The 27,038-nt window shown below is 37.0% G+C and overlaps 1 protein-coding gene and 1 non-coding gene across 3 annotated transcripts in view; both read right to left on the bottom strand.

Annotated features, from left to right (window-relative positions):
- The window catches only part of DENND5B (DENN domain containing 5B), a 201,393-nt gene that overhangs the window by 47,075 nt on the left and 127,280 nt on the right, over positions 1–27,038 (bottom strand). For both annotated transcript variants that reach the window (XM_059402699.1, XM_059402701.1), the window contains 7 exons: positions 23,224–23,760; positions 20,648–20,879; positions 16,212–16,362; positions 7,784–7,877; positions 3,615–3,746; positions 1,545–1,697; positions 378–456 (listed from right to left, as the gene is read on the bottom strand). In XM_059402699.1, coding sequence (XP_059258682.1) covers positions 378–456; positions 1,545–1,697; positions 3,615–3,746; positions 7,784–7,877; positions 16,212–16,362; positions 20,648–20,879; positions 23,224–23,760 — 1,378 coding nt within the window. The remainder of the gene's footprint in view (positions 1–377; positions 457–1,544; positions 1,698–3,614; positions 3,747–7,783; positions 7,878–16,211; positions 16,363–20,647; positions 20,880–23,223; positions 23,761–27,038) is intronic.
- TRNAK-UUU (transfer RNA lysine (anticodon UUU)) lies at positions 1,837–1,909 on the bottom strand. The gene has a single exon. It is a non-coding gene; the product is annotated as a tRNA-Lys (tRNA).

Genomic DNA, 27,038 nt, shown 5'->3' with positions numbered 1-27,038 from the left:
GTTGTAAAACTTCTTTAAGGAAAAAACCCCAGTATACACTACACTCTAACACTGGCAAGAGTTAAGGTATACTTGTATGATCCTTTACAATTCATTAGGTGTTTCCACATGTTATCTTACTTAGTCAACATTATAGTTTTACATAGCTTAACGTTATTTTCCCTGTCTTATGGATGAGGAAGCTGAGAGTCAGAAAGGTCGAGTGACTTTTCTCACATCTCACAGCTAGTAATTTATTTTGCTTCTTCTACTTTATCCCATTACTGGCAAGGTGGGTAAATTTCAGCCTGAGAGAGATTTAAAGACAAAACATGGTACTGTTTCTTCACGTGGTCTAATGCTGCCAGTTCTGTAGAAATAATCTAACAAACTCTCACCTGGAGATTCTGCAAGGTGCTCTTGCTTCTCTTCTCTGTCCTGAAACTGAATTAAATGTGACCACAAAGCTGACTTCCCCTGAAATAACAAGGTATAAAAAAGTTTTTCATTTTATAAGCAATAATGAAAAAAATTTCTCATCAAAACCATTCACATCAAAATGGTCATTCTGAAGTTTGGAGATCATCCATTCTTAGCTGTGTAATATTCGGAGCAACTCACTCCGTGTGAAATGAGTCATCCTTTGCCTCACTGAAAAGATAAGCTATAGCCTGGGGAAGGGCAGCAGAACAAAAGGCCAGAAGTACAGGCATGGAGATTTCTGACTTCAGTTGGGCTGTTACTTAGTTGTATATAATTAGGACTGTCTACACTGGCCACACTAATAACCACAGAATTAAAAGACTCTAGCAGCACATAATGTATTTGGGTACATCTATAGGCAAAATATACTTGGATGTATGGAATGGCAGTGAGGGGAGAAGAACACTGGAGCCAAAGAAGAGGAAAGGGGAGGAAGAAAGAACATGCACACAAGAGGAAAAAAAAAATCAGAATAGGACGTAAGAGGGACAAAAGCAAAGAAACCATTTGATTTTTTTCCACACTGAATAACTACATAAATTAAAATGGCAAAGAACTGTTAATTTTGGCTAACAGATTTTTTTTGTGGACAGCAACAAAAGCAGACACTTAATGGACTCAACGGGATATACCCTCTGCAGTAAATGTGCTGTTTTATCCTTCCCTGTTTACCAGGAAAGAGCACCAAACCACCTCTTAATCATGGGTTTTATTTTCTTTTTCTGGAATTAAAAAGCCTGTGGTGCATTTCTAGTCATCCTGTGACAAAGGAACATATCCTTTAATTTTTATCTTTTTCTCCTTGTTCATTTCCTTCTTTCTTTTAAAGATTTATTTATTTATTTGAGAGAGACAGACAGACAGATAGATGGGCTAGAGGGGCAGGAGAGGGAGAGAGAAACTCAAGAAGACCCCATACTGAGCATGGAGTCCAACACAGGGCTTGAATTCATGACCCTGACATCATGACCTGAGCTGAAAAGTCAGAAGCACAACCAACTGAACCAGCCAGGTGCCCCTCCTTATATTTCTTGACAGGATCCCTAACCAACCACATCACCAGGGCCTTCTGAGACTATTACCTGCTTAATCTGCAAGCCATGGCTCCATATCCTTTCCAGTAGGTCACAGAGGCTGGCGATCAAGGTGTTCTCTTCCAAGCCGGTTATGTTTGCTTCTCCATGGCCCAGTTCCACTGCTTCGTGTCCCATCTTCTCCACCAACATGCGCTTTGTCTGAAAGCATCATGTGTGGTCACAAGTGTTATCCCGGCAATGAAGCCAAAGACCAACAATTCAACCACTAGATCAGAGGCTTCCCTCCATTATACTTTTTTTTTTTTTTTTTGAAGATGTTATTTTTAAGTAATCTCTATACCTAACGTGGGGCTTGAACCCACAACCCCAAGATCAAATATCACACACTCTACCAACTGAGCCAGCCAGGCACCTCCCTTCATATACTTCTTTTTTTTTTTTTTTAAAGATTTTATTTATTGATTTGACAGAGAGAGATCACAAGCAGGCAGAGAGGCAGGCAGAGAGAGAGAGAGAAGGAAGCAGGCTCCCTGCTGAGCAGAGAGCCCAATGCGGGGCTCGATCCCAGGACCCTGCAATCATGACCCGAGCCGAAGGCAGCGGCTTAACCCACTGAGCCACCCAGGTGTCCCCATATACTTCTAATTGTAGACTTTTAATCACTTTTGGAAAAGCATTTTAATCTCTGTGGTGAACTAACTGCAGTAATATCACATGTACTTTTGTATTTTGTCAGATAAATAGGGGTCACTAGGGGGAGATTATGAAACTGTTTTATCTATCTACCTATCTATTTATATTTTGCCTCCCCACAACACCATTTTAAAGTATCCCCATGTAAACACTTATGATTGACAATTTTCAGTTTACTAACTTGAGTAACACTGGGGAATTACAGCAGACCCAGAAAATGTACTGAGAATCGGAATCTCACCCTGCCACAACTAACCCTCCACTGCCCCTGTATCTAGGCATACAAAAGATATCTGCAGTTAGTTTTGATTGCACTTAGGCAAAAACCACAACACAAACAGGCAGCTCTAAATTTTTTCAGAACTCCCTAAATTGTGAGTGAAACGGGCCTCTATTTACTTCCTGTTTTCCTCTTTTATCTTGTCTCTGCTCATGAGTATGCACCAGAAAATGGAAGGGAAATGGAAATCAGTTTCAAGTAAGTAATTACAGCAGTCTCAGCTGTACTTATTAAATGTAAAGTGAGAGAGAATCTAGTTCCTTTAGGTGGGGGACCTTGTCTCTCTGACTCCACACTGTATGCTGATGCTGAAAATAGTGCATTTATTGAATGCACAGAAGGTACTCAAGAAATATAAAATAAAAGAATGAAATTACTGGCTAAAATGATGTCCTGAATTTTGTCAATCTGTATTACTACTTTGATAAACATGGTATCTAAGAAGAGACTAGTGTGTAATATATACAAACCTACAACACAGCCAAGGTCTTCTTCTGTATGGGTATACATACATGTATGGGGGTGGACAAGGTTCTATACAAAAAAATGTGTTACTTTTCATATAAAACAACCACATTCTTGCACACTTTTTAAAGTAGGCTCCACATCCAACATAGGGCTCAAGCACATGACCCTGAGATTAAGAGTCATATGTGCCAGGTGCCTGAGTGGCTCAGTCAGTTAAGTGTCCAACTCTTGATTTCAGCTTAAGTTATGATCTCAGGGTCATGAAATTGAGTCCCACACCGGGCTCTGTGTTCAGTGAGAAGGCTGCTGCAAGATTCTTTCCCTCTGCCCCTCCCCACACACTCTCTCTCTCTCTAAATAACAAAACAAAACAAACAAAAAATCCCCAAAGAGTTGCATGCTCTACCAACTCAGCCAGCCAGTGCCCTACAACTTTTGACTGGCTTAATATCTGTTCATGTTTTAGAGGAAGACAGCAATGGCTGAAAAGGTTGAGGAAAAACTGTGCAGGGCTCCCATGTCACTGATTCTGTGGGTACTGGAGAACTGAAAGTTCATGAGCTCAGTAAAGAGAACATTAGCTTTATGCCCCAGTAAAAGTCTTCTTCTAGGATATCTACCAGTCCAAGTGGAAGCTGAGTGCATAGTGTCTCACATCAGTGAATAATACGTACCTTCATTCTACATTCTTTTAATAAGCCTTCTACAAATTTGCAGTTGGTTTGTGCAATCACTGCAGGAGAGAGGTCTGACAATTTGGGTTGCCTCAGGTTTTTTCCTAAACTTCGTGCCTCTTGCATATATTTCTAAAAATTAAAGAGCATTTTTAATATATAAACATCAGATAGTCTTCTTTCTTAACATTACACAAAAAAGTGAGGAAAAACAAGATGCGGAAAAGGCTGTAAATGTACTCATGCAATAGCAATTCAAGTTTTAGCGCCACCAATAGGCAGAGGACATTTGTACGCGCCCTCCCCCGCCGTTGTTAATTCCTGTGAAAATGAGGGCAACAGAAATCGTGTCAGGTTAAAACATTCATAACAAGATAGAGCTCACCTAGTTTAATAATTTTATTGGGAGTACCCAAGGCTGTGATTAGTCATGATCATAATAGGGATGAAAAAAATTTAGGTTTCTGGTTTACCAAAGTTTCTTCAAGAACCCAGTGATTCTCAGATCAGTGATTTCTTCCTCTCCCCACAGATAAAGACACTTAGCAAACTTCTAGCCTCTTAGACAACACTCTCTGAACCAACCCTCTGCTCTAGTTAAGTCACAACAGTAAAATCAGGAGCTCTAGAATCTGTCTGCAACTAATTTTATAAACGTAGGCATATTTGTTTATTTGTAAAATGGGCATAAAACACGCCCCCCTACCTCACAAGAAAGACTGTGAACTCTCTCTGAACACATGTTTGCAACATTCCCTCCCTTGCCTTGTTCCACAATCGAGAGAAAGTGGGAATATTATATTACTTTCAGAGATAGTGATGGCTCAGAGAGAAACCTAGAAACTCAGAAACCCAGTCCACCACTCTTGAGCTTTAGTTAGTGAATGTCCAGGAAAAATAAATCACACAGGTGATGACCACAGGATACCTGTTATATCTCTTCTTTCTGTGCTACCTGCAACGCTCATCCAGATGCTTTATGTTTGCATCAGGACCACAGGGCAGAATCTCCAAGGAGCCCAAGTGTCTCAGGGCCATAGTTAGAGAATAACTACCCTAAGTTATATAGTAAAACTAGCAGTTTGTTGAGGGGAGAGAGAGATTGTGAGCCAGCACATCCTCCCACAGGCACATACGTGAAATCTATCTTTACTACCTTAAGGGAAGAGAATTTGATATTACAAGGAAAAATGTATAAAATCCTTTACATTCTTTATATAAAAGGGAGTTTGTGCATTTACAATATTTCCTCTTTGGAAGAAAAATAATCTATTAAATCTTGTACAAATTTCTAAAAAATCCCACTGATTAGGGATTCAACTGATCAGTTTACCTGCTGCTACATAAACAAAATAATCTGTTTCCTTTCCAATGCAATCATTTTAAGGGCAGATTTTTAAAAAAGGAAAGCTTTAAGAATTTAGTTTCTATAATATTTATGTATACCTCTTTCTGCTTAAATCTCTTTTAGAGGGTCCAATAAACAAGGAAAACTGAGAATGAAAGCCAACTATCACCTGGGGAAATCAAGTTTATTACCTTATTACATAAGGTCTATCAAAACATCCTGAAAGTTCGTTTTCAAAAAAAATAAAAAGCAAGGAATGAAACATTTCAGAAAAACCAACTTGAGATATGAGGCAGAGATCCTATTTGAGAACTGTAACACCTACATTTCCTAACATTTAAGGTGGTACAAATATTAAAAACAAATGTTAACTTTCAAATGTTGAAGGGGTTATTTCTCCCCTGCCTTAGTTCCTCAACCTTTGGACTTGTGCAAAGGCAGAGAGAACTACTAAGACTCAGATTTCAAGAAGAGGTAAGGATCCAATTTAGCTGAGGAAGAAACACACTGGCTAGAAGACTAAGAAACACAGGCAAGAGGCTAGGAAAAGGTGTTGGTATTTCTCTTTTTTCTGAAATCTATGAATAATTAGACGTTTAAGTCCATAACTGGATAAGTAATTTAAGCACTATTAAAGTTTATGGTTCTATTTTATAAATGAAAACAATCCAATGTGCTCTGACTGGCCATATTTACTAAGCACATAGCAGATTACATATAATTATTAGCCAACAGTGAACTCCTGAGAGCAGCTCTGCTGAAGCCATGGGATGAGCAACATTCTTTGCACATACACACAAAGGATATGAGCCCCTTCCTCACATTAAAAAGTGATGTTGCCTCTGTATATTGCAAAATAGAACACTTGCCTTTATAGTAAACAAGTGATGATAAAAATGTAATTTTCTTTGGGGCAGCTGGAGGAAAAGGTATATTTTAAGGTAAAAAATGGAGAAGAAAGAGAAGAAAGAGAAACCTTTCACAGGGAATGTTTTTGTAAGAAAGTCCATTTCACTACTAGAAGGAAGTGACCCCAGATTTCTGAGATTTCTACCATGCTCTTTTTCATTTCTGTTATAGCCAAAAACAACAAACCAGGAGTCTTAAGTTACTCTTCCCCTCAGGTGAGTAGCTGTTGTGTGTAATCTCATATACAAGGGTACTGGGAAGAGTACCTACCATTCTGGCTATCAGCAGTCCTGGGCTACAGGCCCAGCTCTGCCTTTGAGTGTCCATTTGACTTTGGGCAAGTCTCTCGGACTTCATGTCATGTTAGACAAGATGACCGCAAAGGTTTCTCTTAGAACTAAGATCCTATACTGGTGACCTGATTTTCTGACCACATAAAATACAGACCATGAACAAAGGAAATAAATTTCAAACCAAAAACAATAAAAACCCCCCCAAACAAAACAACAACAACCCCCCCCCCCCAAGAACAGATCAGGAAGGGTTTATTAAAACATGGAGATAAAACCCAGCAAGAAAAGAAAAGAAAAGCTGTTCAAATGAATTATTTATTTCTGCAAAATGGTTAAATAAAAGGGAGTCTGATCATTTAATATATTTCTCCTTTGGAAGAACAACAATGTGCTGCATCTCTGGCCCCTCTACACCCCCCCACCTTTCAAAATACCACTAGTTAGGAATTCAGGTAATCAGTTTTACCTGCCAACAGTATAGAAGTGCTTCTGTTAGCACACACCACCAGGAACAGGTAAGAAACACAAGAGGAAGTAGAGAGCAAAGTGTAGAGGCTGACAGTTCACGCCACAAGGTGAAGTGAGGCATTCTAAAGCTATGTGCACACACGCATGTGGTTAACTCAAGGAACACCAAAAACAAGATTCAGGAACATCTGCAAAGCACTTTCAGGCAAAGAACATACCAGGCAGCACTCAGAGAAGGATTTTTTAGGAAGTCGTGCAGGAGGAGGTGGACCCTGATCCCACTCCCAGAATGCCATGGAGTTCTGACAGACCAAAAGTTCCCCGGAAGGCTAAGAGGATGGAGAAGTGCCAATGACAGAAAAGCAAAAAAGAAAAGGATAGAGAGAAAGAGACAAGCAAAACATGCATGCATATGAAAAAGTCACAGCAAAAGGGGAGAGAAAAAAATATGGTAGCACAAAGAAAAGCACTAGACAAATTATGCTTCGGTTTTAAAGAAAATGTTTAAAATCATAAATGTATGAACATTTCAGCAAAAAAGTAATATATATTTGGGATGATGTTTTCTGCTTTATTTCTACACACCTGAGTTTAGAAAATAGTTAACAGATCTTCTGATTGCATTTTTCTTTGATCACAATAGTCAAAACGTACTTAAAATTATTCAAATGTATAATTATGGTTTTATTTTCAAGTAGTATAAATAAAGCATAAGGATCTTAGTTCAAAAATAATTTCTAAACACTTTAACCCACTGAGCCACCCAGGAGCCCATCTAAACACTTTAAAAAATGGTGTCAGCAAGCCAAGGATAAAGCACAAATACATCTTTAATTATACTAAGTTTCAATTACGCTGGAAACTTAAAAAAATCTGTTTCTTGTATATTTTTTTTCTCTAGAGGAGACATACTGACCAAAAATTTCTCTTAAACTTAGCTTTTACTTGTGGTATACAGGGAGATTTGTTTTAAAACCTGGTTTTAGGTGTCTTAAAAAATGGGGAAAAAAGAGGTGTCTTCTGCTGTATGTCAGTACAAAAGGATTACTATATTAAAATAAAACTGAGACATTTTGCAAAAGAATGCGGAAGAACCTGAACAGTGAGAACTGTGGACCGAATAAGGCATCCTGGGAAGGCCGCTCACATACCTCCCTCAGGTCGTTGTCCAATCCAATGTGCTCCGAGTGTTGTCGAAGGCGGTCTTTCCTGCGCTGTGCAGTGGCACTCCTACTTACCCAGCGACTGGAAAAAGAGCCACACCCAAGAAGGTACAGGTTAAAACAAAAACTGAAACAAACATACAAAAATGTGGTAACTTATTTTTAAAATAGAAAAAATGTACTCTTTAAAACAAAAGACTACTTATTTTTCAATCAATTCTTTAAATACAGAAAGGTTTACTGTGATACATTGAATACCATATAGTTCACCCATTTAAAGCATATAATTTAGTGGTTTTTATTATATTCTAAGACATGCAACCATCACTAAAATCAATACTTTTTAAAAACTGAGGTTAAAAAAATACACACTATCTCCTCCTCTCCTTCCCACTTTACTGTCCAACAGAGCCCCAAATCCTGGGTGAATACCATCCTCTTACTTCTCTATTTATGTGGATTAGTTCTTGATTTCTGTCATGACTCCTCATGAATCACTTTACCTGCCCTTCAACTCTCTCCCACTCCCCTCAAAAACAATTTCAAACCTTTTGCTTTATCCTCAAGTGCCTCCCCTCAACTGATAACCCACCCTTGACTCCTTCTTCCTGCTCTCTACTGACATGATGTACACACAGACTCCTCATCTTTCTTTTAATCCCAAAGTATAAAATATATCGGCTATGGCTCAAAACTAATTCTGTCACCTAGAAGAAACTCCCTGACCAATTCTCTCTTGACTTCTTCAACCTGCTGCACTAAGTAATCTCTTTTTCTATATCTCCAATTTTTCCTCTCTCAACTGAGTATTTCCCTTCAGCTTACAAGCACACTGGTCTCTCTCGACTCTACAGTTATCACTAAGTTTCTGTCTTCACTCTTCTTATGAAAAAATTCTTAAAAAGAAAACATGACATGTAAGGCCTCCACTTATTTACCTTTGGATCTTTAGTTTTTCTGAAACTTCATGAAGTTTCCCCCTGACTTCTATTCGTCAAATAACTTCAATGCCACACCGAAAGTGTTCATTGATTCCTCCAAATCTAAACTGTCTATCTCTCTCCTTTTTTTTTTTTAAGATTTTATTTATTTATTTAACAGACAGAGATCACAAGTAGGCAGAGAGGCAGGCAGAGAGAGAGGGAAGCAGGCTCCCCGCCGAGCAGAGAGCCCGATGCGGGACTCGATCCCAGGACCCTGAGATCATGACCTGAGCCAAAGGCAGCAGCTTAATCCACTGAGCCACCCAGGCGCCCTAAACTGTCTATCCGTCTTAAACTCCTCAATTTTATTACCCGTCACAGTGTATTCTAAGCACTTACCTCTATTTTCTACAAAATTCTACTATAAACTCTTGAAGGGCTGGTATCTTGTCTGTCAGCTGTGTTTTTTTGTTTTTTTAAGATTTATTTATTTATTTACTTTAGAGCAGGAGAGGGAGAGAGCACAAGTGGGATGGGCAGAGGGAAAGAGAATTTCAAGCAGACTCTGTGCTGAGTAAGGAGCCCATTGTGGGGCTCGATCTCAGGACCCTGAGATCAAGACCTGAGCCAAAACCAACAGGTGCATGCTTAACTGACTGAGCCACCCAGGAGTCCCTGTAAGCTGTTTTACTGGCTGTCTTTACATGACCTGGCCCTTCTATAAGTATACTCCAAATAAATAATCAGAGATGCGGCCCAAGATTAAAGTTTATGAATATTCCTCACAGCATGTATGTAATAACAAATTGTTTCCTTTATTCCAAGACTCACATTTTGACTTCGAAATGTTCCTGATATTAGGATGTGTCTCTATTCCATATGCATGTTTAAAGTATAATATTTCCAAAACGCTTTTGAGTTAGCAGAAGATCTCACAACCAATAGTTACTCAGAATCAAGTAAATGTGCTCAAAACAACCTAAATGTTCAAGAGTAGAGAGTGCCCTCTACATTATGAAATATCACACAGTCATTAAAAAAAATTAAGTTGCTAGGAATATTAATTTGGGAGAACATTCATGGTACACTAATGAATGACAAAACAAGATAAACACTGTATAAATAACATATTAATTTTGTTTTAAAAAAGTGTGGACATGAACACTAGGATCCATGCAATGGAAGGTCTAACAGCAAATGTTAGCATCTCATGGTGATGGTATTATGAGTGTTTCAAAATCTACCCTAACACTTTCAAATATTCTAAATTTTCTAATGAGCATATATTATTTTATATCAAATTATTTCAAAAAAATTTTCAAATCTTGACTTATTATCCCCATGACTATGTATTCATCACACTTTTCTAAGAATATCCATTCTTGAATACATCCTTGCCAGCACAGAGCTATATACAACTTAAAAAATGAATTTATGCTTTTGCCACTCAGAAAAAGTCATACTGTATTACTGCCAGTTCATTATTTTTAATTTTTTATTTAATAAAGTAAGTAATTCACAAAAAGCTTGAAATGAGAATGTGGGTTCTTTTGTTGCTTAAAATAATTTATGCATGCCTTTGGTTTCAAGTTTCTGAATCATCTCATTTCAGTCTGGTACTTAAAGGAACACTGAATAATTATGATAAAAATAATAGCAAGAAAGGTGGTCCCTCTTAAAATAGTTAAGAAAAATAGGCTTATATTGGGACAAAAAGTACAAAGTCCTAGTGATAGATCTTTGAAACAGAATCCCTGGAACTTTCCCAACAGTAAAGGATCAAAGTAAGACTGTAAAATAGATACAAAGAAAACTAGGGTGACTGAGAAAGAAGATCCAGAAAAAAGCCTATTAGGACACAGGCAGAGATTCTTTGCTTGATCGAACTCTAGTTAGGCTCCTGAACCTTCTCCCAGGTCCATCTGTGCACTTCCTTATAAAATCCACTTTTAACAAGAACCTTGCTAAGTCAGTTCAGGGGGAACCACCCCCTCACCCCGCCCCACCAACCTCCACATATGATCGTTCTTCATATCTAATCAGCTTCTACATCATCTATTACCCTTTATCACCCAGGCCTATCTTCAGTAAGAATCTTATTAGGTTGGTTTAGTCAAAATCCTCCCCCTTAACTCTGATGTTTCCTCTTAGTAATTTTCTCTCCACTCTGCTACTTGATTATAAATTGCTACTTACCCACATTGTGTATGGAATAGACTTCAATCTTGCTCACTGCAATGGTCCCTACATGGCCCCCCTTGAATGAAGTCTATCTTACCATCTTCAACAGTGTCATGAATTCTTTTTTTTTTTTAATTTTTAATGAATTCTTTTTTAAACAACTTTGAAGCAGATTATAAATACCAGCTGATAAATTCATATAATAAACAAAGGGGAAATATAAGTAACAAATAAAATGTACAAAGACCTGGAGGCCTTAGAAATAGCTATGTAGCAAAAAAGGTCAGTGAGAGACAGTAAATTAGGGTTACTGGACAGGGGAGTTCAAATAAATAGTAAAAATAGGAAATACCAGCTAATGAACTTATTATAATGAGTAAAGAAAAGGAGTAGAATACAAATGGCAGAACAATTCCCTTGGCAGGCAAAAGTGGAAAAGGCTTTAGGTAAAGGAAAGGATAAATACTAACTTACATGATACACTTAGCATCTCACTATACATGCTGTGGGACAAAATGCCTTATTTTATTTTCAAAACAGGGATATGATCATCTGCTTAAGATAATTACTATGAATAAAAAAGAATTTAAAAAAAAAGAAAGTTACTATGAAGTCTACACATTCCTGGTGTTGTTAAGGAATTAATTTTTCTTTTCATTATTAAATCTCATTTTTATCAAAATTTCTATTTTTATCAAAGATGATCACATTTGTTAAAATACAAATGACTGCTTATTTGCTTTGGCTTTGTAAGCAGCATATGAAATTCTAACAGTTGATCAGCCATTTGCAGAAGCATGGTTATACATTTCCTTATGAAGGAATGAGTTCTTAGTTCTTTTTTCTTTCAGACTAAAATCTACCTGAAAATGTAATACTTGGGTCTCAGTCTAAAAATGAGAGACCTTGGGGTTATATACAAGATTAAAAGCAAGAAAACAAGGCAGTAAAATTTAAAGTTGAAATCTTCCCTCCTTAATGCTCCTACTTCCCCTTTCTGCTTCATTTTTCTTCACAAATCTTATCACTATTAAGTTATTTATTTTACATACTAAGTTTGTTTCCTCCTCCTTAAAAGCAGGGATTTTTGTTGTTTTGTTCACTGCTAAACTCCCACTGAATAGGACACTGCCTCACATACAGTCAGGGTTCCATAAATTTTTGCCAAATGAACGAATGAGTAATCTAATGCTATTAAAAGGAAATAAAAACTATTTAAATACTAATATGAAATAATTCAAACAATTAGGGTATTTTACAAACGCAGGAAAAATAAGTGAACTGATGATTAGTCTATTCTGATGGAAAATTCTCATTTTTGAAAAACGGAACATTATATCCAGTACCATCACCTGGAAAGTTTGAACCCCATAATGTTCAACATCTCTTCGAGAGTCGTAAGCTCCACTGATGTAATTTATAGCACTCCTTTTCCAAATATGTAAACGGATACTGACTGAAAATTTTCCAGATCTCTGGGCTTTATGAATGAGAAATCATGAACACGGTACCTGGAGTATGGAGACCTGAGTTCCACTGCTACCTTTGCCAGTAACCCAGGCTCAGACTCGTACCAACACATAATAATGCCACTGTCTTCAGGGTTAGGCTATTTGACCTCAACTACGGCTTCATGTAGTTCTTCGCTGGGAAGATGTTGCCTACAAATCTCTTGCTTCTCAAGAGAATTGTTCTATCTTCTTGGGGGCCACCCTTTTAAGAGAGTCCAGTTTAAGGCAGAAAGTGAGGTATGTGAGGGCTCTCTCATTGGGGAAGATCTTGTTACATTGAATACACAGAACGGAAGTGGCATTGAGCCCTGAATTTTCAGAAAGCACTTAAGAGATCAATGAAGGCAATAAAAAAGAATTAGAATTATGCCTTTTGACCTAAATGGCCCAAACTGAGTAAGTCATATTATGGTTCTTGAAAGGTGGCTTAAATGTGTATTTCTTTCAGATCACTTGTGGAACTATGTATTACAAAATTTTTGGTACTTACCTCTCTTTCCCATAGTACACATTTATGTTCAATATTTTAGGTCATTCAAAATTTCTTGGGGGCTACCAAACACAGTTTCCAACTCCAAAAGTAACAAAAGGCATCTGTCACCCGTTTTGAAGCAACTGGGCCAGACGGTATGTATACATGGTTTAACACTTAAAAGAGCTTGAGCCTCCGAATCAGCAGAATTAGGTTCAAATCTTAGTTTCAACACTTCCTAGCTATTTTAGTGATCTTGGAGCAAGTTGCTGAATCTCTCTGAACTTCATTTATAAAATGGGTAAAACAATATAGGTTTTATATATAGGGACAGGTTTGTAAAAGGAGCTAATGTACTCAGAGAAGTCAGCAGAGAAACCAGTATAGAACCAGCTTAATATTAGTTATTATTATCAGCAGATCAACTCTATAACCATCCTCCTGTTGGCGTGGAAAAGCCCCCATTGGCAGGAAATGTATATTTGGAAGCAGAAAAAAGGAAAGAAGAATAATTACTTTGATGCACTGATGAAAATTTCTAAGTGTTTTTTTTTTTTTTTTAAATAATATGTATTTGACACAGAGAGAGAGACAGCGAGAGAGGGAACAGAAGCAGGGGGGTTGGGAGAGGGAGAAGCAGGCCTCCCGCTGAGCAGGGAGCCGGATGCAGGGCTCTGATCCCACAATGCTGAGATCATGACCTAAGTAAGCGTAAGGCAGATGCTTAATGACTGAGCCACCCAGGTGCCCCAATTTCTAAGTTTTCTGACTGACATCTGTTAAGGGGTATATATTTATGATGATAAATATTAGACTCTGAAAGGAAAAGCAGCAGCAATGTAAATGGTACTGTAACTGTTTTCCTTAATCCATACACACCACTTACTCCCTTTTGATGTGTTTGGTATCACAAAAGCTTTCTCACATTTGGAACTAAACAAATCAATTATTCTAACACATTTAAGAAACATTTAAAGGATCACCTTCAGCTGGAAAATGGTAAGGGGTTCATTCCTTTCAGGTTATTAAAAATAGGGTATTAGCAGTACAAACACAAGAATACACAAATACTGCCACACATACATGTACCCCCAAGAAACTCCAAATACCACACTACCTACCTCAGAACAGTGTTTATCAAATTAAACCAACTCTTACCATCACTTATTATATAGATAACTTACTATGTTTTCCTTTTCCCTAACAGGAAAACACCTGACAAACACCTTAGGAAATAAGGAGGCAAGTACCAAAAATTTGCAGGTTTAGCAGTTCATCTAGAAAATAGAAACATCATACTTTTAAACCATCTTTCGAGGGGCGCCTGGGTGGCTCAGTGGGTTAAGCCGCTGCCTTCGGCTCAGGTCATGATCTCAGGGTCCTGGGATCGAGTCCCACATCGGGCTCTCTGCTCAGCAGGGAGCCTGCTTCCTCCTCTCTCTCTGCCTGCCTCTCTGCCTACTTGTGATCTCTGTCTGTCAAATAAATAAATAAAATCTTTAAAAAAAAAAAAAATAAACCATCTTTCGAGAACCTTTCCATTACTTATTTAATATGGGCCTTTTTTTTTTTTTAAGATTTTATTTATTTATTTGACAGAGAGAAATCACAAGTAGATGGAGAGGCAGGCAGAGAGAGAGAGGGAAGCAGGCTCCCTGCTGAGCAGAGAGCCCGATGCGGGACTCGATCCCAGGACCTTGAGATCATGACCTGAGCCGAAGGCAGCGGCTTAACCCACTGAGCCACCCAGGCACCCTTTAATATGGGCCTTTTAGATCAAGACATCATTCTACCTCCTTTTTATTCCCCTCACTGATTCTCTATTACTTTCTGAAAATTCAGGTACCTCAATGCCACTTTCATCTTGTGTACCCAGTCTTTTACTTCAGGCTTCTTTGCCATAGCCTGGCTTTTTCCTTTCCACCTCTGAGCCACTTTTGTAAGGTGATAGGTATTGTAGAATATTAAAAGAATATTTTCAGGTGAGAAAGGGGGAAAATGATTCCAACCTGTCCAAGGTTCCTGGTTAGCGGTTAAGCATGAACTAAATTCCACAATTATTGCTTTCCGATTTTAAGCTCTTTTTTTGCAGCTTAACTGTGTTTCCCTTTAATACCTTCGTATCCTTTCTTGTAAAATCCTCTTTTATTCCTCATTAATAAAACACTGTATTCACTCAAAATCAAGAATTCCCTTAAACCCAAAGAACTCTTTTTTTTTTTTTTTTTTTAGGACTCTTTTCAATTCTAATCATATTCAGATATTTTCTGAATGGAATCATCTACCATAAAGAATGATAGGATTTATCTTTATTTTTGATTGTTTTGTAATTTTTGAACTTGATACTTAAAAAGTACAAAAGTGGTGTTATGGGTTGAAATGTGTCCTTTCCTCACACACTCTCCCCTCCATGATATGAAGTCTTAAACTCAATACCTATGAATGTTACCTCATTTGGTACAAGGGTCTTTGCACATGTAATCAAGTTAAGATGAGGTCACTAGGGTGGGCCCTAAGCCAGTAGGACTGGTGTCATCATAAGAAAAAGGAAATTTGGTCTCAGATATGGAGGGATATGAAGACAGAGACAGGGACTGGAATTAGCACTACTAGAAGTCAAGGAATCCCGAGGACAGCACAAGTTGAAGAAGCAAGTAAGGCTCCTCCTTTAGAGGTCTTGGAGGGAGAATGGCCCGGCCAACATCTCAATTTTGGACTTCCAGCTTCCAGAATTGTGAAAGAATAAATTTGTGTTTTTTTTTTTTTAAAGATTTTATTTATTTATTTGACAGAGATCGCAAGTAGACAGAGAGGGAGGCAGAGAGAGAGGAGGAAGCAGGCTCCCTGCTGAGCAGAGAGCCTGATGCAGGGTTTGACCCCAGGATCCTGGGATCATGACCTGAGTCGAAGGCAGAGGCTTTTAACCCACTGAGCCACCCAGGCGCCCCAAATTTCTGTTGTTTTAAAAGCCACCAAATTTGTAGTACTTTGTATAGCAGTCCTAGGAAACTAATACAGGCAGTGAAAATATAATTTTTAAAATTCTATTAGACAATATTAGCATTATACTTAAATAGTCATTTAAAGTGAAACTACCCCCAAGTGTACATTACATTAAAAAGGAAAAAAACCTCTAGTCTTTGGATTTTTTACATGATGGAATTAAAAGTCAAATACTCATATTCCAAATGAACTGATTTGGCCTTTGAAGAAAGTGATCAGACTGATAAGGTATTTAATGATTAAAATGCCCCATTAGAGCTGCACAGCACTGCACCCTTCACTTATCCCTTCAACCCATTGCTCAAGTGAAGAAAGTGCTTGCTTACTTGTTATTAGTTGGTCCTGTTGCCAAGACATCAGACTGTAACTTTGGAAAGAACCCTTGCTCATATTTGCCTTGACCAATTTTCATATCAAGCAGATGTGGGTGGATTGCAGTGTGATCCATTTTCATTAGTCGCTGCTCAATTGATTGGGCTATAAATTAAATTTATAACAAATTAGAGGCATTTCATTGGCTAAACCTTAAAACAATGCTTCCTCCAGTCATGCACCAAGGAATTCATTCTTTCTGACATTCTAAAATAGATTTTTATAAAAGCTCTTGAGAAATCACTGTAATGTTAAGTATAAAAAGACTAATTTTAAGTGACTATTAGATGACTAATTTTCATGTTATATGCTGCCTCTGTCAAAAGCTGGGCAGCAGGGTTAAAAATCTATAGATTGAAACAAGTTTCCTTTCAGTGGGATATTCAGTATTTTAATACATCAATATTTCAATGGTAAATATTTAAGAAAAATATTTTCTTAATGAAAATATGGTTCTAAGTACATTTAAGAAAATGATGGCAAACAAAATGTTGGCCTTGAACTGGAAGACAGGGAAGGAAAAGCAATAAGAGTAGCCTTATATTACTTTACTTCTTTGTACAAAGACCCATTAAATATCCATAGTTCTCCATTTGTAAACACAAGAAATGGTTAAAGTTTATTACTTCATTTTTAGCAACAGTCACATTCTCATTAGTAGGAGTCATTTAGGAGTGTTTATTAGATCAAGAGGGGTAATGCAGAGAACTGTAAAATAAGCAGGCATTTAGAAAATGTCCAGAGGATAAGAAACTGACTTTTGAAGAATAAATTAGGCTGAAGTTAAAAGATAAGAACTACTTACATTTCTATTTTAAACCATTTAAAGTTAAGAGGATATCTCAAAGACCCAAGAAAGAGCAAACTATTTCTGTAGTAGAAAAATCTGATCTTAAATGTTTTTATGAATTGAGTTTTTAAGAGAAAATATATTCATGAAGCAAGACTAGGTTTTTAATCCTTTGCCTACAGATTACTAAAAGGAGAGAACAAGCAGTAATTGTTGTGGTGTCATAAACAGAACACACTCTGGGAACTGCTAATCTTGGGATTTAAAAGAAGTAAAGAGGTATTTTTATAAGTATTTCATGGAACCAGTTTATTTTGCCCACTTCAATATCAGCAGATTGAGTGCTGCTGGTTATTCCCTATACATAGTCTTAAAAACTTTCTTTTTGAGTGGAGAGGGGTCCGTCCATGACATATTCCACACCTGTCAAATGAACATGCTTAATACCATCTTCTGTGAGATTCATGCTTCACCTAAGCCAGTTCCTTGTGCTTGATGACAGCATTAAGGGATGTTTTTGCAGGTGCCACTATTACCCTCTATGGCTTAAACTTCACAATATTAGCTACCTACTTCAAACTTCCCTACTTTTTCCTTTATAATTCACATGAATTTATTCAAAAACTTCTTCAATTTCATTTTATTTTTAATGTGTAACTTGCAACTTCTCTTAAAACACAGTCCATATGGTCTATATTGGGTGAAAGAATGCCATGTTTTAATGTAAAATGGTATTTAATTTTCAATGATGCCCTCTGGCTTTCCACAACCCTATCCATAGTCTCCGTGCTTCCTAATATTTATAAAACACTTAATTAACAGATGGTTCAGGCAAAATAAAGCTTAGATTCATGGCACGGAATGGTCTGAAGCCCCTGCCAATTTTATGTTCCATGAAATACTACAAAATTCCATCTCTGCCAATGAATGCTTCTGTTTTTATGAAAGGGGGAAAAAAGTAGCTTCAGTTTTTTCTGCTGGATTTAAAATGACAGAGAAATCCATCTGATATTGAATTATTCTTCTTTAGTCAGGAAGCTTTTTAAAAACAAAAAGCATGATTCAAAATAAGTTACTCTGGGGTTTATACTGAAGATTGCCATAGGGAGCATAATGCAATGTTACTTTTCAGTAATTATACCACCAGTGAACACTGAACATTTAGAAATTATTAAATGCCTGCTTTGAGAGGTCATGGGCCTGTTAGATTTTCAAGGGTTTGTGCCAATACTCATTTTATGTGATTGGTAAGAAAAAAAGAAAAACTCTGCATTACTATCAACTTGTCTTTCTGCACAGAAATCATGAGGTTCTGGTGCCACAGTATCAACAGCAGATAGCCTCTGCCTAAAGAGTTCACCTGCAAATCAAAATTCTTTTTAGTTAGAGGCAAAACAAAAATAAAAGCAAAATAACAAAGGACAAAAAACAATAAAAATCTATACAAAACAACAAAATGCCAATCTCTATAGTTTTTGTTGTGGGGGGTGGGTGGGAAGAGGATAATTTTACCTAATGAAAGAAATAACTGCACCATTTATGGGGGATAGACACAGTTACAGCCAGCTGCCTTTTACTTAAAAAAAAAAAAAAAAAAAAAAGTCTTTGATAAATTAGGTTCCTGGGAGACTAAGCTTTAGCTTAATCTCATTTTCATATGTTAAATCTATAATGGTATATTTTCAAGAGTATTATATAATTTCTGTGATGAGAGTGGGAATGTCAAACTTTTTGAGAGGCCGACAAAATCTATTTTAACTGAAAAGATTTTCAGGAAGCACACAAATAAAGGAATCAGTGCTTAGCTCTATTAAAAAAGTTGTTAGGAAGGGAGGACTGAAATTTTCTTAACAAAGCATTATCTTATTCACATGGCTATTAAAGCACTGAAAGTCATACTATTCTCTGGATAGGCATAGACAATTTCATTCATTCCACTTCCTCACTTTCCAGAAACACAGAGGTAACTGCCACTTCCGAAGGGGCTCCAAGATCTACCCTCGTATGTGGGAATACAACAGTATGATGTTTCAGTGAGTTATCAAAGAGACCTTTTAAGACTATATAAAGACATCATTTACATATTTCTTTCCTTGAATATGTTATAACTACAGCATCACCACTCCTGTGACTGATCTATTTAAATAAAGTGAGAAATGCAAGCATGGAAACAGAGCAAGAAATTCTTTCCTGCCTCTTTTTCCCTCCAGAGGAAAACTTGCTCAAATAGCTTCTGTATTAGAAAGGTGAAAAAAATTGAAAAAAAAAAAAAGGGGGGGGGTGGCACTCAGGTGATGGGTATCAGTTTTTCTGGCAAAGAAAGTGTTAGTAACAAGGTATAAACATATAAAATTGGGTGGATTGGTACACTTCACATTTTTTTAAAAAGATCTTATTTATTAAATTACTTGTTAGAGCACAAGCAGGGGGAGCGGCAGGCAGAGGGAGAAGCAGGCTCCCTGCTGAGCAAGGAGCCCAATGTGGGCCTCGATTCCAGGACCCTGGCATTATGATCTGAGCTGAAGGCAGACACTTAACCGACTGAGCCACCCAGGCATCCTACTTCAAATGTTTCTTTACTAAATACATTTAATTTAATGTTTAATGTGGTATTAAGGCTCCAGGTGCTAGAATTGGTCAAATCTAAGTTCAAATCATGCTCCATCAATCACTAGCTATGCAATCATAGCATGTTACCTAACCTCTCAGCTTTCTCAACTGTAAAATGAGGACACAAATAAGACAGAAAGTAAATGTGCCTATTCTCCCCCATTGTTAAGATAAAATGCAAAATGCATGTAAAACATGTGATACTATATTTGGCACATAGTAAGTACTTGGTAAATACTGGCTATTAATATGATTATTTATTTAATGAACTATATATATTACTGCCCGACAAGACTGGTCAAGACTCATGATCCTCTAAGGGAAAAACTCTAATTTGAGTACAGGAATCTAGAGATTTAATTTCAGTAAGTAAAACTATTAAAAATTAATGGCACCACTAAAAAGCAAATATACTGTCAAGTAAATTAGGCAACATCTCAGATTTATTACTTTAAATTAATACTTATCTTTCCTTTAATGAAGAGAAAAGAAGTGAGAAGTAAAAAGGCAACATAAGCAGCAAGAAAAATTTTTATTTTTTCAATTAAGGCAATAAAAGAGAATAAGACAAAATTCACAGCAACCTTATGATTATATTTCATTCAATTTGTTACTGCTTCTCCCCCCTTCTTTCCTTCTTTTTTCTTTTTTGGAGTGTAAAGAGCAGAGGGAGAGAGAAAGAATCTCCACGCCCAGCATGGAGCCAGACACGAGGCTCAATCTCAAGAACCTAAGATCATGACCTAGCTGAAATCAAGATGCCTATCTAAGCCATCTAGGTACCTCTGTTTTTTCTAAGATCAGAGGAATGTCACATAAGAATGGAATGGATATTAACTCATGGAAACAAAACTACAGAAAGCACCTGATACAGTATAAAGGATTAGCCATGAAGTCTAAAACTGAAAACTAACTTTTGGTTTATAAGGCTAATAATGTGTAAAAAGAAACAATCATGGATTTTAATTTTAAAAGGCATGACAAATGTACCTGCTTCTTTTAAAGTGCTGCATTTCTGATAAATAGATGTCCTCAAGGTGGGCGCCCTTACATTATACAGTCTCATCTTCTCAATCCGAGAGTCAAAGACCCGAAGCAAAGAATCCTTCTCTTCCCACTGAGACATAATTTTATTATCAATAAAGGTGGCAAACATCTGTGTTTCAATGAAGCGTGAAAGAAATGGCAGGTAAGGCTCAGGCTGGTCAGAGAGAAAGGAAGCCTGTAATGAGATAATTAGAAATTATTAGTGCAAAGTGACTATCTTAGTACTTTGTGATAAATCTGAAAATTTGCTGGTGATGTCTTTTTAAAAAAAATTATGTAACATGCAAAACTGATGCTAGATATTTAAAAATCTCAAAAAAAATCCCTTCTTCTAAATTCATGGAATTTAGGTTGCTTAGGCCTTTAGCTTGATCCTTTCAAAATTGATTTACATTCTGGTACTCGTGATCATTAGGTAGAAAAGAGGGTATCACTAATGAAAGATGGTGGATCAGTTACTGCAGTATCGTCAATCATCCTCTTCACTTACCAGGAATTTTTGACCCCTTTCCCAGTGAGCTGTGATTTTTTTTCTGCTCACTATTCCTAGCCTATGCAATATACCTTTGAGTCATAAGGCACTGATGTGATCAATGGATACAACTGAGCTAAATAAGCAATAACCTTACAAAAATCATGGAATTTATGCTTATGAGTGAAATCTTTGTCAATTAGATGTTTTTCTAGGTCCCCAACACAGTTTGAGACTGATGGATAAGTGCTAATTCAAGATCAAACTCCTGCCAGACCTGTGCTGATTAAAGAGTCTGGGCCTTAACAACTAAAAAAAAGGTTGCCTGAAAAACCAACCAAAGCAAGCTGAGCCTTTGGAAAACATGTACAACCAGCTGCATTTTCCTGTTACCAGCTGTCAGGTGCATGGAATGGTTCAGTAAATAGTGATCAGTTCCTAATTCAAAGTGTTTGTTTTTCTGTGGTTCTTCAGGTCCACATGTTATAGGAATTCTAGTCACAGTCTGATATTAGCTGAAATTTGGAAGTAAATTACTATTTTAGCTGGTGGGTTGATTCTGCTCTTCACTCTTTTGAGTAGGTGCAGTGTGGCAGAAACTAGAAGGCGAAAGACGTAAGGGTAAGTTCTGACACAAGATTAGTCTCCTTAATACTCATTGGGCTAGCATATGTATTTTTCATTCTAAAACATAGGAAGCCTTTAAAAAAGTTCCTTATAGAAACCCACTTATTTAATCTAAGTGTCTCCACAATTCAGATATATTTACATAAATCCAAATAGCCAGCTAAAGGTTCACAGTAGTCTCTAAAAATCAATTCGCCTCTTCAAAAGGTATTTTATTTTATAGATAAATATCAATTTTACTTTTTCTAGAGCAAACACCTCCCACCCTCCCCTTAAATGGGCCAAATATCTGACTTTTGATATTCAGACCCTCATGGACTACAACACTTCAGTCAGCAAAGACTTGGAGGACTAGTATGTGATAGTCCTGTAGATTTTCCTAGTGAAAAATGAAATGATTACAAGCCTTCTGGAATCCACATGAAATTTTCATTTCTCTAGTGGTTATATAAAAAGAATTCCATTTATAGTCTGAAGCTACATAAAGATTAAGAAGGAAGAGAGTACCAGCGCTCAATTTAGATAAGAATTTGAATTGCCCCAAGGATAAATCATGAGTATACACAGATTAGTTTTGAGTAAGGTGGGAAAAAATGGTTAAGCTTAATAAGAAAGGAAAACCTAGAAGCAGGAATACATTTGGAGAAGTGAAGGCTTCTTAATTAAAGAAGTTTTCTCAAATATAAAATGCATCAGAACTTCCTCTGAATATAGAAACTTCAACTCAAAAAATGTCTGATGCAATCAGAAAATAATCTTTGATACTACCCACCTTTACAAAAAAGTTTATGAATATTTACTTGTCAGAGACTCCATAATTGTAGATCAGCCTCTTAGAATACATTAGCCCCTCTGAGGTCTTTCATGACACAAAGCTACATCCAGCAAAAACCCATAAGGCATTTTAATAGCAGTATGATGATGCCCTGTCACTCACAGGAAAGGACTGCAATACACCCTGACCTGAAGAGTTAATGCACTCCTCTAAGTCTTTTGTCTGGAAAACAAAAACAAAAACAAGCCAAAAAACTGGTGGATATGATCAGAGAATCTGCCAGAAGACTCTATAGTAAACCTTAGAAAGAAGCTTCAACTTCAGCAGGACAATGGGAAGCCAGTGTCATTTTCTGTCTCCCTTTCCCACAAACTTTGGAACAGAATCTTAAAGTCATAAAACCTAATTCATTCACTTTTTCTCTCTTTTGATCCTAAGATGAGGTAAAACTGTCTTCTGAAACTAAACTGTTATCTTTACATGGACAAGTTGAGATGTCATCATAGGATGAAGACAAAATATAAGAATAAGTTTTTAATGGGAAGGGAGAGAGGAAAAAATATGTGGTTAAAAAATTTAACAAAACCAGTAAGACAGCCCACTAAGAGCCATAAAAAGGGAAAGGAAGTGGTTTTTTTTTTTTACTTTGTCAAAGTTCTGCATTTGTTCTCGGTTGGTCAGCCAGGATTCCATGTCCTGGGCAGTCTGAATCACAAATGCTTCATAATCTGCAAACATCTGTGTAAAGCGGTTAGCAAAGACCTCACGGAGCTGCACGTTGAGCTGGTAGTCCCTTAGTTCTGCCTCTTCACACTGCAGTTTTAAATCCTTTTCTTTTTCACTCAGTGTGGCAGAGAGGTCCATTTTTTCCACAGTCACACCGGTCCGCTTGGCCAGAGCTTGGAGGCGGGCTATGGTTTCATTGCCTTTCAGTAACTCATACATGCTGATGTTGTTAGTGGAGACATTACCATTCTTCTTGTCATTAACCAAGTCCTTCAGAACCAGATTCTTCAGTTTTGTGGCACTCTCACTGCAATGGAGGCTACCCTCAGGAGGGATCCCAAATTGAAGAAGCACTTCAGAGAGTTCCTGGATAAAATCCATCTTATTGGGGAACTGTGGAAATTCTTCAGGCAGTTCAATAAAATGGTTGTCAATATCCACAAAACACAAATTAGCCTGAAAGAAAAAGTAATACAAAGGTTTTAAAATTACATTTTTATATCCTAAAATATTCTTGCTATTAGAAACAAAATCATAGATTACATGTTACCTTTTTTTAAATGGAGATATAACTGATATATAACATTTTGTTTCAGGTATGTGATTCAATATATATTATAAAATGATCACCACAGTAAGTCTAGTTAACATCCACCACCACACATAATTACAATTATTTTTTTATGACAAAAACTTTTAAGACCTTACAATGCCTTTTATGTTAGCTTTCTGAAGGCTAAGAATTTTTATTCTTTAAAAATAAATTTCTTTTTCCACCATTTTTTCCCTATGTGAGTAATTATTCCATACCATAATTAATAAAAATGGGTAATTTTCTCTGGGTCTTAGCAATGTGTTATCATCTGGACATGATTCTGTAATATATGACATCTCTCTGGCATTCCTAAAATGAGTAAAGGCGCACAGAGTTGTAATAACTTAGAAATAGAAGGCACTAGGTAAAATGAGCACTGGCTGAATCCAGTCAGAACTTTCTATGCCATTCCACTGCTCTGACAACATTTGTAATTTAGAATTAACAATAATTGCTAAATTTTAGCAGTTGTAGTCCCCTCAAATGGGATGAAACTGGCAAAGAACAATCCAATTCACAGAATATCCACAAATTTCCACCCTATCCAAAATTAGCTTCAACCTCTTAGCAAAACCATTTCAGAAGTTATTAGACGTTTACAGCAGGAGGCAGAGAATGATAGAGATAAGTGCTTAGACAATTACAAATGATTACTCCTTGAGTAATTAAGAGTTGATTCTGGAGATATTTTTGAGTTGAAAAAAAGACAAAATAGAAATCAGAGGAAAATTTTTTTGAGCTTGCTTACACTATAGATTGTGAATTTATATAGAATAAAAGGACTTTTAAATATTTTCTAAGTAGTTAATGGACAATTCAAGGAGCCAAGTACATGTATGAAATTCTCATTATCCCTCAGGTGTGTGATTATAGTAGACTCCAAAATAACACTGTACTTTTTCTGTTCATACTCTCTTAACCAGAAAAAGGCTGTCAGTGTAAAGGAAGACTGTGCTCATGGACTGTGGGAGGATGGGAAGCCAAAGGTATAGCCCATCACATAAAGTTGATCCTGACTACATTAGTGGCTGGACACAGGGCAAAGGGTAAAAGTTAACCAATAGAATAGGAAGTTTCACTTCGAGTTTCCCCTTCTCTCCCACAACCCTGCCACCCAGGTCAGCCAGGAGACAATTCACACTGCCCTTTGATCCTGTGTGGCAACATAAGGTGAAAAGAGGAGAGCAAACTGTTGGGTTTTTATTTTTCTCTTTTGATTTTTCCTTTTTATGTCAGATGCTAATAATGCACAGAAAGTACAAATTTCTGTATTTAGCTTAATCAAAACTCCATATTTCCCCCCCATCTAAAAACAGAGAATCAACAATGCTTCTTCTCAAGCCTGAAGTGATTTCTGAATCCAACTCTTTAATTCTGCAGATGCAGAAACTGAGGCCCAAGAAGTTAGGTGATTTCCTAACACCTGTTCCAGGTAAGCACCCTCAAACAGCCTGGTGGCTTAAAAGATTTTTTTCTATTTTCTTCATCTCTAAGATCAGCAGTTTCCTCTAAATAAAATAAGAGATGAAGTCAAATCTTTCTGAAGACAGTACTGCTGCCTACAGCCTTCTTTTACGTATCTTTATATATGTATCTCTAGTCTCTAGAAAGCAGGATGTGTTGAAAGGCTTAGGGGAGAAAGTAGGTCACTACAATTCAAATGGATGATTCAGTATCTTTAAAAATGGAAGAAAAAAATTAACCAACTTGCTAATCTAAATGTTAGCCAACCAAACTCCCACCACTTACATTTTGTACTGTGTCTCCTTCATTAATGCCTTCCTGCTATCCTTTTCTATCCTTCTTCTATGAAAAAACACTACATCTGGGAAATTTTAAAGCGTGTTATGCTCATACAATTACTGCTGAGCTGAAAGGGTAGAGCAAGGTGGATGTTCCAGCACCACACTACTGACCTGGCTTCAATGTTCCCAAGAGTCTCTGATACCTCCCCGTGACTGCGTAGATGGGCCCATTGGGGCCTTTATTATCACAAAATGAAAACAGGGTTAACTTGTGTTATGAAGACTTAATGAAGAAAACCCAAAAAGCCTTTTTTCCTAAAACAAAGAAGTCCATACAATTGGGCATTTGGATACGTCACTTTTTAAATTTTAATACCATTAAACTAAAAAATAATCAGAAGAGCTCAAGAAATTTTATATACACAATAAAAAAAACCTTGACTCTCAGTTTTACATTGTTTTAGGACTATTTCTGTATCTTAACTGATCAATGCTGCTCACACATTCATGGTAAGTTATCACTTCTAGTTAAAAATGGAAAACATGGGCGCATGGGTGGCTCAGATGGTTAAGTGGCTGCCTTTGGCTCAGGGTCCTAAGATCAAACACCACATCAGGCTTCTTGCTCAGTGAGGAAGCCTGCTTCTCCCTCTGCCTCTGTTCCCCCCATTTGTGCTCTCCCTCTGTCAAATAAATTAAAAAAAAAAAAAAAATCTTAAAAAAAAAAAGAAAAGAAAAACATTCCCTTAATGGAAAGGCAACAAAGACTTGAAGTTCAATCATTTCTTCTGCTATGAAGCTTTCCTATGTCCCTACCCTAAAGGCATTCTGATTTCCTCTGCATATATATTTAGTTCACTCATTCCTCTTATTTTCTCTTTTTTGGAAAGCAGAAATTTTATCTTATTTAATGTCTCCTACACTGGTAGTATATGAGACAACTGTATGGTGAATAAGTAAGGCTCAAGGAGATGGTCATTTTGTGGTACCCCAAAAATGTACACAGGAGGAGGAGGTATCCAGGCATGTGAGGCCAGGGCAGCTCTTTCCATGCTTAGTAAGGGATATAGTTTTTCAAAGGCTGAAGTTAAACTGGCAAAGGGTAAGGCGGAAGAGAATATGTAAAATATTCCCACAGACATAAAATACTCTTATTCTCACAAAACCAACTGAGGGTTGTTGGGGGGTTGGGATGGTAGGGTCAGGGTGGTTGGGTTATGGACATTGGGGAGGGTATGTGATAGAATGAATGATGTTAAATATGTAAACCTGATGATTCACAGACCTGTACCCCTGGGGCAACTAATACATTATATGTTAATAAAAAACAATTTAAAAAATAAAGAAAGAATGCTTCTCCAATAAAATAAAATAAATTAAATAAAATAAAATAG

The sequence above is a fragment of the Mustela nigripes genome, chromosome 6 (assembly GCF_022355385.1).
Source record: "Mustela nigripes isolate SB6536 chromosome 6, MUSNIG.SB6536, whole genome shotgun sequence".
Taxonomy (NCBI): Eukaryota; Metazoa; Chordata; class Mammalia; order Carnivora; family Mustelidae; genus Mustela; species Mustela nigripes.
This window is presented reverse-complemented; position numbering and strand designations above follow the sequence as displayed.